Source organism: Gavia stellata, chromosome 8 (genome assembly GCF_030936135.1).
Source record: "Gavia stellata isolate bGavSte3 chromosome 8, bGavSte3.hap2, whole genome shotgun sequence".
Taxonomy (NCBI): domain Eukaryota; kingdom Metazoa; phylum Chordata; class Aves; order Gaviiformes; family Gaviidae; genus Gavia; species Gavia stellata.
In genome coordinates this window covers 31,169,902-31,185,683 of record NC_082601.1, presented here as the reverse complement: position 1 = coordinate 31,185,683, position 15,782 = coordinate 31,169,902, and the positions used below count along the sequence as shown (strand labels likewise).

At 40.5% G+C, this 15,782-nt stretch overlaps 1 protein-coding gene across 2 annotated transcripts; it reads left to right on the top strand.

Annotated features, from left to right (window-relative positions):
- The first annotated feature begins 3,276 nt into the window (after nt 1-3,276).
- On the top strand, nt 3,277-15,697 carry CASP10 (caspase 10). Of its 2 annotated transcripts, none has more exons than XM_059820785.1 (10): nt 3,277-3,288; nt 5,748-6,087; nt 6,231-6,321; nt 6,911-7,046; nt 7,841-7,929; nt 9,251-9,287; nt 10,473-10,561; nt 12,043-12,154; nt 12,921-13,425; nt 13,955-15,697. In XM_059820785.1, exons 2-10 carry the CDS (start codon nt 5,774-5,776, stop codon nt 14,115-14,117), a joined length of 1,536 nt encoding a protein of 511 aa, XP_059676768.1. In that variant the 5' UTR covers nt 3,277-3,288; nt 5,748-5,773; the 3' UTR covers nt 14,118-15,697. The 2 variants fall into 2 exon arrangements, with proteins under 2 accessions (XP_059676768.1, XP_009807895.1); XM_009809593.2 differs by having other exon boundaries at nt 6,231-6,330.
- Nucleotides 15,698-15,782: the final 85 nt, after the last annotated feature.

The following is a 15,782-nucleotide window of genomic DNA, read 5'->3' as shown; positions in this document are numbered from 1 at the left end:
GGCTGCTTGGGCTGTGATCACTTCCGACACTTTAATGACTGAAGAGTTGTGGGGACATGTCATCTGTGGTGCAGCATTCATGAATGTCAGAAACTGATTTTCTACACCGATGTCTTGACCCTCAGTAGATTCTTAAACCATAGCAGTACTCATTCTGTAATGATTCATCTAAGCAGTATTTATTGCCTTGACACCTCTTGAGAGTAACGTGGGCAGATTGATTCCCTGTACTCACTGCATACTGAAAAGTAGCATTGAAGTCAGTATTTATTAACACGCAGGAATTTTGTGATGCCAGAAGTTGTCTGTCCCTTCTTCCATAGCTTTTTGTGTCCCTCTGTACATGTGATAGGTACTGTCTGTTCTTGCTGTACTGTGCATCTAAAATTTGAGTCTGTAAAGTGACTGGATGCTTGGCCTGGGTTGCATCAAGTTGTGCATTTATTGCAGATAGAGTGGTTGAATGACATCAGACTTCCATTCAGTAGCCAAAAGAAAAGGGGGGAAATAATTAATTAATTCTGGATCCATCATGAGTTTAGCGTGTTAGCGCAGGAACATAAAAAGTGACATGCTGGTGAAATTTCATGTTCACTGACTGCCAAAATGTCTAGTTTTCAGAACCTCCTGTTGAACAAGATAAAACAAGCCACTCGGTCTCTGCTCCTGCATTGTCAGTGCTTGGAATAAGGCTATCAGACTCACTGCTCCGTGACACTGAATTTCAGTTTTGCTTTCTGATAACTGAAATAGACATTTGTTGTACTTCTGTATGTGCTATATATGTGGAAGACGGAAAAGAGAATTGGCAGAATATAGATTATGCCTTTCAGTAGCTCACAAGTTGTAACCATGAGGCAGGAGATTTGTGTGGTGTTTTGGACCAGCCTTAAGTTGCATGATTTTTTTCAGCCACCTACATCGACGTGACTGAGCCATAAATCCAGTTTACTTTGTACTGTTACATACTTGTGTCTTACAATGGTTGCCAACTCATTATCCAGAAAAGAAGTTATGTTCAAGAGGAGGTTATGGTGCTAACAGTTTTAGGTAGAGCATGTCGTATGTCTGATTTCCCCTTTCAGCTCTGCATAAGAAGTAACAGTGACTCCTTTTACAGATACCTGAATCAGAGAAGCTTTTATGACAGTTTCTGAGAATTATTTTCTGATACCGAGAGTTTTAAATTTCTGACATGCAGGATGATGTTGCTGAGAAGCAGCTGCCTTCTGGGTGGGTGATCTGCTGTGTGTCTGACTATGTTCCATTTAAACTATATCTCCTGTACTGAATTATTTGACAGCTTTTCTGTGACTGTTTCAGAGAATGTCTTTTTTTAGCTTCTGTATTAGAATCAATAAGACATTGCAAGTCTTTTAGGAATTCTGTTTTTGTGGATTGTACCTTTCTGTACATGCCATATTTTCAAATTTGTGTTACTCTGAGAGTGTATTTTCAGTGTTTAATTTGTAGAAATATAAGAAATGTGATCTGAATCAGTGCCATTACTAAAATAGCATCATGATTTCGCAAAATTGGTGCTGTTACTACTAAATTACTATTACTACTAAATTACTATTACTACTAAATTACTATTACTACTAAATTATGAATGCTGGGTTTCAAGCTGATTTTCTGAACAAAATTTCTGCACGCAGTCAGACTGATTGTCCCTGTCTCCCTCCAGACCACAGAATAACTCTTGAAATTCTTGGTTGACTCATCTTGGAGACCTTCACAGCTTGTCAAATTTGGCTATGAAGTTCTACAGCTCTATAAAAATGAGCTGACTGAATAAAGGACAGAGAGCCTTTTAGTTTCAACTGGTAACTTAGCCATTGTTTGTGTGTTGGACAGCAGTTCTTTGGCATGAGCAAGGAGACTCTTCCCGTTCTGACTCGATTGTCCCAAAGGTGTGGAGGGATACAGGTGTCACCAGAGATGCTGAAAGCCCTCGGGAGCCTGCACTGGGCAGGGCCTGCTCACCTTCCTCCTCCTCCCCTTACTGCAGCAACGGTGTGGAGGGGACAGACCCGCATGAAAACGGCATTGAAGACTCTCTCCCACAAGCACGGCTGTCACGCTTCTTGTCAGTAAAAGAAAATCTGCCAAAAATGTTTGGGGCTTTTTTGCAATGTAGCCTTCTTTAAAATGGCTTGACAACAAAGGTGAAAAGAGTTACTGGTCACTTGTATTTCGTCCTGGAAGCGTTGTGGGTTGCTTTTTTCTGACGATCTAGCGAAGTTCCTCAGCCGCGGGGATGGGCAGGAGGTTCACAAGCCCTGGGGAGGGCCCCGACCCGGGCTCAACCGGAGGGGAAGACCGATCCCCGGTGCTCGGCCGATCCCTGCAGGGTGCCGCTGCGCTTCGTGGGAGCCCAACCGCCCACTGGCAGCAGTGTCGCGCTCTGCAGACCCGCTCCACCTTCTCTTTTGGCAGAAACATGCGAACGTTGCTGATACAAATCACAAGTACACAGTACAGAGGGTGCCCAATTGTGAAAAAGCACCTTGTAGTGAATTTTGCAAAAAAGCTGTCGGTCTGTGGTTTGATTTCGGATCATAGCTGCAAGTAAAGTAATTGCACGGAGGTGGAGCAACCTTTCCTCTAAAAGCTGAGCTTAGTATAGAACTAGCTATACAATAAAGTATTTTTATACTTTTATCCATGAGCATCGAAACAGAGTTAGATCTTGCATAGTCTCTATTCATGAATATATAGATGCTGAATAAATCGTGTATAAGTTGGCAATCATGTTTGATTGGATTACTTCTCTTTCTCCAGGGGCCCAGTGGACACTTTCATCTCCTTATCTCAAACATCGTTTTGTGGGCACTGGTTCGGTAGTGCACAGACACCACGCCAGAGAGCTGGGCGGCAGTGAGGCAGCTGAGGAGTGCGGGTACGGGGGCCGAGGTTATTGGGCGATAACCCGGATCTGTCTCGGCGGCAGCCTGAACCTTGACCAAGGCATAACCCCTCAGAACAGTCGGGTGATGACACGTGCCCCCAGCTCCTTCCGCCAAATCGACTTGGTCCCACTTTCCGCCGCTGGTACTGGGCATGCCGCCGCCTTCCTGCACGGCCTCGGGCTGGCAGCACGGCCGTTGCCGGCTTCGGCAGGGCGCAAGGCTCCGCGCGCCACCGCGGGGAGGCCCGGGATCGTGACTCAGCACTGAGGCACGCACCGCCGGCTCGCGGCTGGCCGGGAAATAAACCGGGAAGCGCTGAGCGCCGCCCCCAGAGTAGCTGCCGGGAGTGGGGACGGGGTTGGAATTCATGTAAGAGGTAAGAAAGGGGGGACTGAACCGGACGGGGAACGAAGGAAGGCTTCGGCTCCCGAGTGCGGAGCCTAAATTCAGCTTCTTCTTTCCGGTATTGTGCAGCTCCCTCTAGGCTGCCCGCGGGGCCGGGCTTGAATACTCCCATTGCTTGTGGGGCTGCGGGCTGAGCGTCGGCATTCCCTTGTGGTTTTACAGTATTCGTAATTTACAGTATTCGTAAATCTTTTCGTCTGGCAGTGCCTCAGTCAATAAAACTTTAAAGGAAAAATTGTAATTTGGTAATCTTCTTTGCTTATTTTATGTGATTTTCCTTCTCTAAGGATATATTGCAAAACATAAATTAGAGGCGCTGATCCATCACCTTTCTGTGTGTCGATGTTCTGCCTGCTATTGTCGTGCTAGCTCTGGCTGTAAGGGTGAGCTGCAGCAAACCTGGGGTAGGTCTGGGGTAGACCTGGGTAGGTCTTGGGCTCCATGTGTGTTAGTGCTGGGTGTTTAGCATGATCTTGTTTTACTGGAATAGGGATTGTTTGCTTGTTTTCCTTCTTTGCTTTAGGACTCTGGTTTTTACCATGATGTTTTATAAATGGCCTGTAAAATGCATGAAGTGGTAGAGGGTTCTAAAAACACCGTAGCAGTAAGATGAGCAGTGGATGAGCAGGCAGTGAGCTGGTGGTATTTCCCTCCATGGTAGTGCTGGGAGAGAGGGCCAGCCCAGCCTGCCCTCAGTACAGAGTGGGGGAAGAGAGGTTACAGACAGCTAGTAAATGCAGCGCACCTTGAGAGGTCTTGAGGGTATTCCAAACTCAAGCAGGAAATGTTTGGAGTGAACAAAGCTTTTCAAGAATGGCAGCAACACAGACTTGAAAACTATTTTAAAGGTAGATGAAGGAATTTGTGCTGGATCTTGCTTCAGTTTGATTTGTTGATGAAATGACTATGTACACCTGTGTACACACAACTTGCCTCTGTTCTCCTAAAGTGATTATTTTTTAACTCATTTAGTTGAAATCATTGGCTCTAAATTTTGAATTGTCATAATTCAGTTTGAATCTGGATTATATAGACGTGTTCGTTTAGGCAGGAATCTGTTTAACCTAAGTTATTCTGCTAAATTTAGTTGATTAAAGCATCTAGATAGGGTTTTAAGGTAGCTTTTAGCTAACTGAATTTAAAGTCTGGTTTACTGTAAAGTGATATAATTTCTGTATGTAGATAACAGGCTGAGATCTGAACTTTTTTGATAGCAGTTTAAGTGAAGAGAGTGTCACAACACATGGGATTTCATATGAGGAGAGAAGGAATGTGAAGAACAATTATTGAGCTATGGGAGGGTAAGTTTGAATACAGGAAAAAGTCTGACCTTTTTTTCTGCACAGGCTCTGACTTGTGACTTAGGGACAGGACACGAGTCAGGTTTCCTGGGTTCTGTCAAACCTCGTTTCCTACCTTGGCATCTGGACTTGGGGATTATATTTTCTATCTGCCTCTGAATGCAAAAATGCAACAGTCTCTTCTCTGCCCCCACGTGCTATGATACCCTCTGTGGTTTATTTGCTGAGCTGTCTTGCCAGATGCTTCAAAGACTTCTGATTCAGAGGTTCTGTCCCTACTCCACTTACCTGATTTTTTTCTTGTGCTCCCTCATGTAGAAAGCTTTGCTGCTTCCAGCTGCTCTAAATAAAAGATTAAAGACCTATCTGCCCATATGGGTAGAAGGCACTGAAGCACCTTTTTACCTATATAACCTTCCACAGGCAGAAAAGAACTGCCTAGGCTACATGGAAGAAGTTGGTGTAGTGGAAGGGTGATTAGTCTCTGTTAAACTTCAGTAAGATCGAGTTGCTTGTGCAGAGCCTATTTAGACTGAGCGCTGTTACATTTTAGTTGACATTTACTTACAAGGGAGGTTTTCCTATGCCAAATGTAAAACACAGTCTGGTAGCAAGATATGACTGGGAGTGAATGGGTGTTCCACAGTTTCAGCTTGAGTGTCAAGCTTGTAACAGAGGAACACCTCCTTGCTACACCCAGAGAAGAACGAGCCTTTGGACTGCAGATCAAGGAATATGTGTGAATCACTGTGCTGTCTTCACTGAGAGTTGTAATAGGTTACTGCAGGGACTCCTCCCACCTACAGTGGAGAGAAGTGAAGATCTGAACGTGGAAGATGTTTGAAAGAAATAGAAGAACTTAGGGACCTCTTGCAGTCATCTAGTCCAGTTTTCTCCTCAGAGCAGCGCTAACTTCAAATTTAGACTGGGTTGTTCAGAGCTTCTGCCAAATGTGGTCTTTGTTGTAGTCTTGTACTTGGAGAAGGAAGTAAGTTTCAAATTGATTTAAAAGGAAACTCCTCTTCTGCAGAGAATTCAGGGCTTCCAAACAGCTGTTGGATGAGATCTTATTACAAGGATTGTTGTATTGCAGATTCAAGTGTTACTAGTATTTGCTTTCTGCTTTCAGGCAGAGAGACTGTTGGTTCCAGCAACATGGAGGATGATGTCAGCATGAAGTTCCGTCAGCAGCTTCTGCTCATTGATGAAAATCTGGTGGCTGAAGATGTAGCAGCTTTAAAATTTCTCTGTACTGACTTGCTCCCCTTCAAAAAACTAGAAAGTGTGAAGTCAGGAGTGGATATCTTTCAGCTTCTCATGGCTGAAGAATATCTGAATGAGGAAGATACTTTCCTACTAGCTGAACTCTTATACAGAATTAAATGTCACTCCTTGCTCAAGAAACTTGGTTATACCAAGGAGAAAGTGCAAGAATGTCTGCATGAGAAGGGAAGAGTGTCTCCATACAGGTAAGCTTGCAGTGGGATTCTGTTATCTCCATTACTGCCATCTATGCCATACTGTTTCCGTTTCCATTTTTAAATTCTCAGATTGCTTTTAGTTTCTACTCTGTCTTCTGTTCTGCTTTTATCTCACTGGATCTCTGTTACAGGCAGATGCTGTATGAACTGTCAGAGAACATTACCAATGAGATGTTGAAGGATATCATATTCCTCCTGCAAAACTGTCTTCCAAAGCGACGGGTAACTCTTGTATGTGAGGAGAGAGACAAATGTGTATGTGGTGGGAAGGGAAGAAGAAGGCGGGGAAATACAAGGAAAAGCATGAAGAGAGAAGTATTTGGCAGAATAGGGCATAATCTGTAACTAGACTGGTCAGTATTTATAGGGTTAGCAAGGAGGAAGCTGTTGACAGGTAAGTCGGGAATTTGGTGCTTTGTGCCAAGGTCAATCACTGACAGTCCACAGTCTTGCATTAGATCATAAAAGGGTGACAAATCAAATCTTCACCCTGCTTGAGCCATGTGCAAAGGAGATTCATGTCCATATGTCATTGGTACCATTTCACAGCAATAAAGCCTTCTCGAAGCCAAAAGTCATTAATATGGTTTGGGTGAATCTGCTTAAACAAGCCCTTACCAAATAATAAAGCAAACAGTAGCTTTTCATGGAGAAACATTTCCATCTCCCACAGTGATGTAAAATTGACAGTTTGGACCTTGTTGGTAGGAAGCAAAGCAGATAATAATGTGATTGAAGCAGACAGGGCTGAGGCAGGCTTTGAGTTCTAAGGAACAATAACTCTATTCTACTCTCTCCTTTTGGCTGTCAGTCTGCTCTGGAGTTGCTGATTTTATTGGAAAAACAGGGCCTTTTAACTGAAAACAACGTAGAGATGCTGGAGGATATCTGTATGAGTGTTTCACCTGATCTCCTGGAAACAGTAAACTGCTACAAAAGGGCAAAAGGTGAGAAATTCAGAGTTGGGGAGTAGGTTTGCTAAAATACAGGAAGCACTAGAAGGGTCTGGGCAGGTGAACCTCAAGGTCCTATGTGTGCATTGCTGGAACAGGAGCTAGAGTGGGATCGCTTACCTTCACACACAAATTTGTCATAACAGTCCCTAGCTTGCATAACTTCCTAGCTGAAGTCCAGTAGGGATATGCTGGAATATCTGAGGCCACACAGAGCAGTCCATCACATACAGAACAGGCTGCAAAACTGAAAATCTATTTATAGTTATGTTGCACTTTTCCATTTCCCCATGAATAGTATTGAGATGATGATCACTGCCCTGTAAAAGGCATTTTGTGATTTATGAATGTACATTACAACAAGGCAGTCGCCTGCTAATAAGCTGGTGAGGCAAACTGTGTGCGTGTGTGTCTGATATGTGGTAGGCTTTGTTATTAAATGTGTGATTCATGTTATCAGGGGTTATACTGCAGTTTGTAATATTCCTTCATTTAACGTCCTGTGGAGTGACTATAAGCATACTGGGGAAAAAGTTCTGTTTCCATTTATTTAAGTACTGGGAAACAAATTCTGAGAAGTACAAAGCTACGTCTCCCCAGTAGGTGCAAGGGCACTCAGCGTTTCATGAGTTCCATTCCCCCATGCTTTCTGAGTGTGTTTCAAAGTTGCTTTCTATTTTAATATATCTCTCAGTAGGTATAGATCCGCATTTGCCCAATATGCAGATTCATACTGGTTTAACTAAAAGGCACTTGGCTTCTCTCATTTTGTCTCTTTCTGCTCTTAGTGTCTCTGCCTCAGCAGGAGAACACTCTGCCAGTCAAGGAATCTTCACTGTCTCACACTGGAAACATCAGAGTATTCACTTCCCCACAGGTACACTGGAGTACATGCTGCCAACTTGGGTTTTAGTGGTTTGGGGGGTTGGGTTTTTTTCTTGCCTTTAGTTTGAAACCATACTGGCTGTGAGATTTTTTGCTAAATCTTCTTACTAGGTTTAGGAAGGGAACAAGCATATGTGGTCAGCATGTAAAAAATACAGCTGCATATAGTATCAAATAGTGAAAGTCAAAAATTCTACTATTGGTCATGTGCAATTGGGGGGGAAATTAATGTTAGTAAGAGAGATAAGTGAGAGAAAAAGCTAGACAGGTGCCTTCTAGAGAATGGGTCAGTCAGTTGGTGCTGATTTTTAAAGTTTAGGCTGATCAACACTGTGTCTCTAAAGGCTAACACCGTACTTCGATGATAAGTTCAAACTGCTGCTGCTGCTGCTAAAGGAAGTGGTCCCATTTTCTCAATGTACCAGTCCTTGATCAGTTAAACCCCTCCTGCAGCTGCATCATGAATCAGATTGGGAAACTTAACCAGGGCTGTAACTGATCTCTTTTCTGGGGAAGAGTAGGGGAAGGGAGGGAGTTTTAACCCAGTTCTGAATGAGGAAAACCAGTGATCTTTCTAAGGATATTTCCCAGAAGTGAAGTTCTAGTAGACAAGAGCTGAGGAAAATGAGCTATTTAGTATCAGAAGGGTTTGCATTACTGCTGCTTTGAGCTATATTTGCTCTACATGTGTAGAGGGTTTGGGGAAGCCTTCATGCATGGTACTTGGCACAGTAAGAAAATGAATGTAGTTTTATTAAGAAAAGATAGATTTAAAAGAATTTTAAAAAAAGACTAAGAGACTGTTTTCATAATGCTGATGATCATGTTTGATTTTTCTTTAAAATGATGAGAGGCTATACACTTTTTCCATGCTGTATAATAAACCATTGACACTTACTGCTGGAAGATGTCTCTTAGGCAGGACTAGAATCACTAGTTATAATGATTTATACTCAAAAAACTGACTATCCAAGACAATTGATATGGGATTGTGTTGGGACCTTTATTTTGTTTATAGTGACTGCCTACTCCTATAGTAAGAGGATCATTTGGAAGTGAAAGAAAATTCTTTGCTGTTTCCCTTTATCCTTAAGAGAAAATATAGTTGTTTTCGGCTCTGTGAGATTTGCTGTGAGTGGGGAAGTCTTTTGTAATTTCATTATTAAATGCTTTGCTGCTCTTAGGAATTCCGTATTTTTCCTACTCACTACTTAAAGGTCTTTGTATTAAGCCTATTTTGCTAAAATCACTATGAAGACTTATTATATATAATAATGATTTTTAATATGGTATTCCTCCCACTCAAAAAATAGGAGACCTCGATCAAATCTGTTGGTTCTAATATCAATGGTAAGAATTTCTGAAAATATGTTTTGTTTTTATTACCTTTATGTTTAATGTTGCATTCCTTTACTTTCTCTGGGAAATTTCTAGCATTTGGTTTAATGCGACACACTTACATTGCTGTCTTCTTAGAAGGGTCTTTTGCTTTCTGCACAAGTAGATTTGAAGGATTTCTGTTCTTATATAAAAGAGGCAAGAGAAAATCGGCAAATCTTGTATACTTTTGTTAGTCATTTACTAGAAACTAACTAATGTGCTTTCTGGGAAGTGAAATAAGGGCTGGTCTGATTAGAAGCAAAAAGATGATTTTTTTCCTGAAAATGAAAAACAACTTGTCAGTTTAAATATCCCAGGGAGGACAAGAGAATGGGTCACTATGACTGCTTATAAAACTGAGATGTTAATTTTTTGGGTGCAGGATTTTACCTCTGACTTCTTTTGCTGTACAGAGTGTTATGTTGAAGAGCCTGGGAGCGTTGCATGGTACAGATGGATGTTTTGAATGCATTGAATAGTGTTTGATTTGTACAAAAGGAGACAAGCGTTGTAGGGCATTCAGAAGGAGAAGTAAATAAAGCAGCAATAAATAAAGTTACATTTTGGATCAGATCTCTGAAAAGATTCTGTACAAATAACGGTGGGTAGTTTGCATCCATCTTTGTGACTCCATGTCAAATGGACCAGTTGCAAAGTATAGCAGTACAACATCTGTCAGCTCTTTTCCACTTTCGAGCTCTGTCAATGCAGTCTTGCTCTGAAAGCAGATCTGAGAGTTATTATCAGTGATTCAGGAACATAAAAAAAAAAAAACTGTAATGGGAGCTTCAGTAGTAACATTGCAGATCCGTCTTACAATATAGTTTATTTCTAAGCTGGTTTCCAAATGAAAAATTCATTTGAATGTTTCAGGTAAAATCTATCCTCGTACCATGAATATCTTTGTTCCACAATACCAATACAAATAGAAACCTTGCCTTTATGACAAAAATATATATAAAAAAATAACTGGAGACATGTTCAGAATAGATCCTTTGAACATGATGATGCTATCTCATACGGAGGAATTACTCCTTTCAATGAAACAGTATTTCAAATACAGAAAGTGCTGTATTGTAGCTAATCTTTTTTTTGCTACATCCACCAATATTGGATTTCTCTTCATAAATATCTATGCTGGGGTTTTTTTCCTAGATAACAAAGCAGCTAATCTCACACAAGGCTTCTCTGAAATGAACCTGGAGCTGCCCGGAGAATTCAGCAATGTAGAAAATGAATCGAAGGTTTGAGACAATCTCTTAACTCCTTCTTTTTGAATACCTGGGTGTGTGAGGTCTTCATCCCTGTAATGACATTTATCATGCAAGGACATGTTAGATGTCTGTGTGTCTCATGAAATTTTTTGAGTTGTCTGATCAACTGGAACATTTCAGAGAATATTTTAACCTTGGAGGCCAGCAACTTAGCAATATTGAAAGGTGTGGTGGAGGCAAAGCAGACACAATACTTTTGATGTTATCTACACAGCAGTGCACCTGCTTATCTTCCTGATACAGGCATGTTTGGCATTTTCTTAAGCTGTGCGTTTTGGAGATGGCAGCAGAATGTGCAAGACACAGAGATACGCATAGCTCCACGGTTCTCCCTTTCTGGAACTGGCTTAGAAAAAGGTTCAGGGCATCTTGAAATTAAAAGCAATAAGAAGTAGCATGCAAAGACCTTGTGAGTAGGATAAAAGAAGGCAAGAGTTTTTAGTAAGCTATTGCAGGCATGTAAGAATCTTCCTCAATAAACCAGAGGTCTTGGTACAGGAAAAAAGATCCCTTTGTGGATCCCTTCTTAGAAACCTTATGTGCACTCTTCAACTTTGTACAGCAGTGTAACCACTGAATTCTCCCTCTGGTTTTTTCCTTTTGATGAGCATGGATATTGGGGGAGCAAGTTGCTGCATTTTTTTATAGCTATTTAATTTCTTGAAGTTATGTGCTATAACATACCTTTTCATCACCTGATGTTCAGACTGCTGTAGCAAAAGTACTTCTTGCTGCTGTTGAAGGAGCTTGGAGTGCTGCCTTCATTTTGTTCTACTAAAATACACAAAAGCAGGTGTTTGTTGCTCTCTCTAGTGAGCAGAAATGAACTGGAGTGGTAGGAGTTTCTGATTTCAGCCCGAGGTTGGACTTGAAGAGGTGGTACTTGAAATTTTGGTCACTTTTCAGTTTTTAAAAAATTCTTTAAGAGTGGGAGGTAACTTTAAAACTTAGCAAAACTGGTAGTGTGACAGGTTTATGCACTTCTGAGATCTCTGTTCTGCTTGCATCCCTTTCCAGTGGATCAGTATGAACCACCTGCTCCAGGTATTCATCACTAGTCTCAAAAAAAACAACTTGGATGTCTAACATCCTATAGTTTCACTGTGAACCCTCTGCCATCTGAAGTTAAAATATTGTTGTGACATTGGAAACAATTGGGGACTTCTATTCCCATCACCAATTCAGATTGCAGAGTTTGGCTGCTCTCTTTTGCATAGAGATGACCAATCCAGCTGCTAAACCTTTCCTAAACAGTTTGATAGCATGGGAGACAGAGTGTGCTTGAGGCTTCACCCATGTCTTGGAGGCACCATTGAGTTCCAGCTTTTCAAAAGTAACCCAGTCTTAGGTGCCTCTAATTTTTGGATCCCAATTTTGAGACATGTTAAGGAAATATGAGTAAGTTGAATAAATTCATTGAGGCTGTAAGCTTTTTTCTCTCCTTTCTACAGAAGATGACAAGCTACAAAATGGATGGACCACACAGAGGATTTTGTCTTGTAATTAATAATGTTAACTTTGATGGGTCTCTTCAGGAGAGGAAGGGTTCTTGCAAAGATGCTGGTAAGTTACTGAAGTGAGATTTTTGGAGGATTAGTCTCTCTGTTTCCCCATGTGAGTTGATTGTCCGGTATTGCTCTATATTTTAATGTCTATATTTTAGTTAGTTAATATTCTTAAAGAGTAAAATGCCTGATATGTGTTCAATTATGTCATTTGTGTATCCTAGGGGGGGAAGGGTTAAAGGATGAGTAACCACTGAGTTTCTGATGGAGTTGGATCATTCTTGAATCATTTTAAGAATCCCTTTTTACTTAGCCTTTATCTGTAGCTATAATAAAGAAGTGAAACTAAACTAAACCACCATTCTACATAATATAATGCAAAATTCCGTAATCAAGCAACTCTGCATACTTCTTATTTTATTCTGTTCATTGTATTTATCTCTTGTGTATGAAACTCTAATAGTCAAAACTGCAACTGGAAAATAATGATGTGAGGAAGGTTTTGAAAGTTCTAATCTGAAACTCGGGGTGGGGGATTCCTCATATTTTCAGGTGTCATTTGTGATCTCATTTAGCATGTCATTATACATTGTAAAATGTTATTGTATTTTCTGAAACTTGTCTAGAAAAATCCAGGAACTCTGAGTTTGAGCTGATGCCATCTTTTTTTATTCCAGTTAACCTTTAGTTAACTAGTATAAGGATGAATCTGCAGAAGTATCAGGGTGTAAGGTCTTTCCTGATTCAGATTAGCTTGCATGGTGACTTCATGAAATGGTTTTCTACTGCCTCAATTTTTCCTTTTATCTTTCTTTTAATTGCAGGTGAACTGGAGCAAGTATTCACATGGCTTGGTCTGGATGTGAAGACTTACACAAATAAGACGGCTCAGGAGATTAAAGATCTCATGCGAACTTGGCAGCGTTTGCAAGATCACAAAGACAGGGACTGTTTTGTATGTTGTATTCTATCTCATGGAGAGTCAGGAGCGATCTATGGGAAAGATGAGGAACTTGTATCAATCCGCACGATTATGTCCCACTTCACTGCCAAACAATGCCCACAGCTGGCTGAAAAGCCCAAACTCTTCTTTATCCAAGCCTGCCAGGGTAAAGAGATACAGTGTCCTGTCTATGTTGAAGCTGATGCACGAATTCCTGACTTGTCTTCCATGCAACAGAGTGTTTCTCCTTTTGAAAGTATTCCTGAAGAGGCTGATTTCCTGCTAGGCATGGCCACAGTTGACGGATATGTCTCTTTCCGGCACATTCAACAGGGTGCTTGGTATATTCAGGCCCTGTGCAGCAAGCTGCAGTTGTTGGTACCGAGGTAAATACTTTGCTTAGCTCTTCCATGAAAAATGGGAGGAACTTCCCCCTTTTATTTTTTTGTCCAAAGGCAAATTCAAATAGGAACACTAACCTATGTTATGTGGTGGACAAAATTAGTTAAACTGATGATTTGTTTGCTTGCAGCTGATGAATTTACATTAACACTGCTGGTACCATAGAGATAATCTGGAGAATGTGAAGTTTACTGTAAAAAAACCTCAAAACCTCCCATCGATATTCTTTAAGGCAGAGCCATCTGTTTCTTGAGTGGATTCAGTTAAAAATATTTTATTCCATTATTTTTCTTTACTGGTTGAATCAAGCAAGGCAGAGTAAGAAAAGTTATTTTGTTGTTAATATATCTCAAATGAGAACAAAAAAGGAGAAATTTGGAGAAAAGGATGTGTTTTCTTTTTTGTGTTTTAAATGTTTGTACTGTATCTTCTGGATTATCTAGGAGGTGTTAAATGGAGTGTCATCTGCTTGTTAATGTCATTTTTTAATTTTTGCTCTCCTTTTGGCTTTAGGGGTGAAGATATTTTGTCGATTCTTACAGAAGTTAATGAAGATGTGAGCAGACGTGTTGACCGCTTGGGGACAAAGAAGCAGATGCCCCAACCGGCATATACCTTAAGAAGAAAATTTATCTTCCCAATACCTAGAGACCCTCCTCCTTCACAGCAACATTGAGGCTTTTAAAATACATTCTTTTATCAGCACATCTCATTAAAATGCAATTTACCACACTACCTGTTTTAAGGCAGTTACCCAGAATCTTGAGGAACTGTTAGCTTCAAGGCAAGGCCTCATAAATTTTTTGCCAATCAAACTGTGAAACTAGAGGAGACACAATTAAAACAATCCATGTGCCAGCTTTTTACACCATCTATATAATCAGAGTTGTCAGGGTTGGGAGAAGCATGCTTCTGTCATGTTAAACATTTTTGTACCTGCACAGACTGCAGATAGAGAAGTATTTTTCTGATAGCATAAGGGTTGCATGTAGCCTTCCATATCTAAACCAGGATTGTTAATGGTCTGATTTAGGCTCATCGTGTTTTATTTTGCGGGCTAACAATTTTAAATCCTGCCTCTAAATCCATTAGCTATGTTCACAGAGAAAGACAACGGTGGGAATGAAGAGGAGAAAGCTTAAGTAATAAGTGGAAAAGGATTTTTTCCATCTCTAATTTAAATTGCATTTAACTTAATGGAGAACCAGTTAACTTTTGAAATCAGTAATTTGTTCCACAGTGCACGCTGATGCTGTCTAACGGCTAACATAGACCTCATGTACAATGAGATCTTTTCAAAACTGAGTAAAGCCAAAACGCTGTGTAGTGTTCCCTCTGTGAAACCTTGTGAACTGTCATTTTCCCATCACTTCTGGGAAGAAAAGTTAGGGTAGAAGATTTGCACACTATGAAATACGGCATTCAGCAGTATATCTGTATAGGTTTATCAGATTGATTAACTTTGTTAAGCATTAAATTTTCTGATTATCATTTCTTGCTTTAAGATCTAAAATGTGGCCCTACGAGAAACAAGGTTCCTTGTTGATTAAGCTTCTAAAAGAGCATTTTGTGAGTTAACTGACATAATGTCATGTTGCTTTGTTATGAGCATTTACGATGTATGTCTGTGTCCTTCCTGTTTGTTACTGCATTAAATTTGTACTTCTTTTTAAGAGCTTGGTGAGATAAAAATTATGTACTGGGGTAAGGCTTATCCTTGTTTCTGACTGGCCCCTGGACTTTGTTGGGCTGCATGAATCAGTGAGGTTTTAACTGCCGCAGGGTTCAAGCTGAAGTGAAACTTAGTTTATTTCAGCAAAACACTGATTGTTATATATTATTACTAGCCGTAAGTTAAGGTGAAGATTTGAGAGAGTACTGTCTAGTGCTGTTGGACACAGTTTTTAGCTTGCACTATCCAGGATTTTTAGGAGAGGAGTTTTGCAGCATACAAAGCATTGAAATGCAGCCAGTTTGTCAAAAAATAATGGTCACTTTTCATCATGATGAATTGATAGTTGTGTGACCCATCACATTTTGAGTCTTCTGAGTTAGTATGGCTGCCACACTTGAAGTCACATTTGTGCCACAAACAGAAAATGTTTTGTCTGTTAGTAGAATATATAACATATTGTAATAGAATCATGAAGTTTCTGACTTGCAATTACTGTTCAGACTTGGTGCGCTCTTGTTTTGTATGTTTAGGTAACAATTGAATTTTTATCAGTACAGAGTAAACACTGACAACAATTTTGACCTTGTTTTGTGGAATCTTGTTTTCATTTTTAAGTTTGGTAGACAGAGAACATCATCATGTTATCTTGCTTTCTTTGTAGAAACT

Coding starts and splice junctions, on each gene's coding strand:
- CASP10 (XM_009809593.2), top strand. CDS start 5,774: ATGGAGGATGATGTCAGCATGAAGTTCCGTCAGCAGCTTCTGCTCATT. Junction 7,047..7,840: donor CTGCTACAAAAGGGCAAAAG/GTGAGAAATTCA, acceptor TTCTGCTCTTAG/TGTCTCTGCCTCAGCAGGAG. Junction 9,288..10,472: donor TGTTGGTTCTAATATCAATG/GTAAGAATTTCT, acceptor TTTTTTTCCTAG/ATAACAAAGCAGCTAATCTC.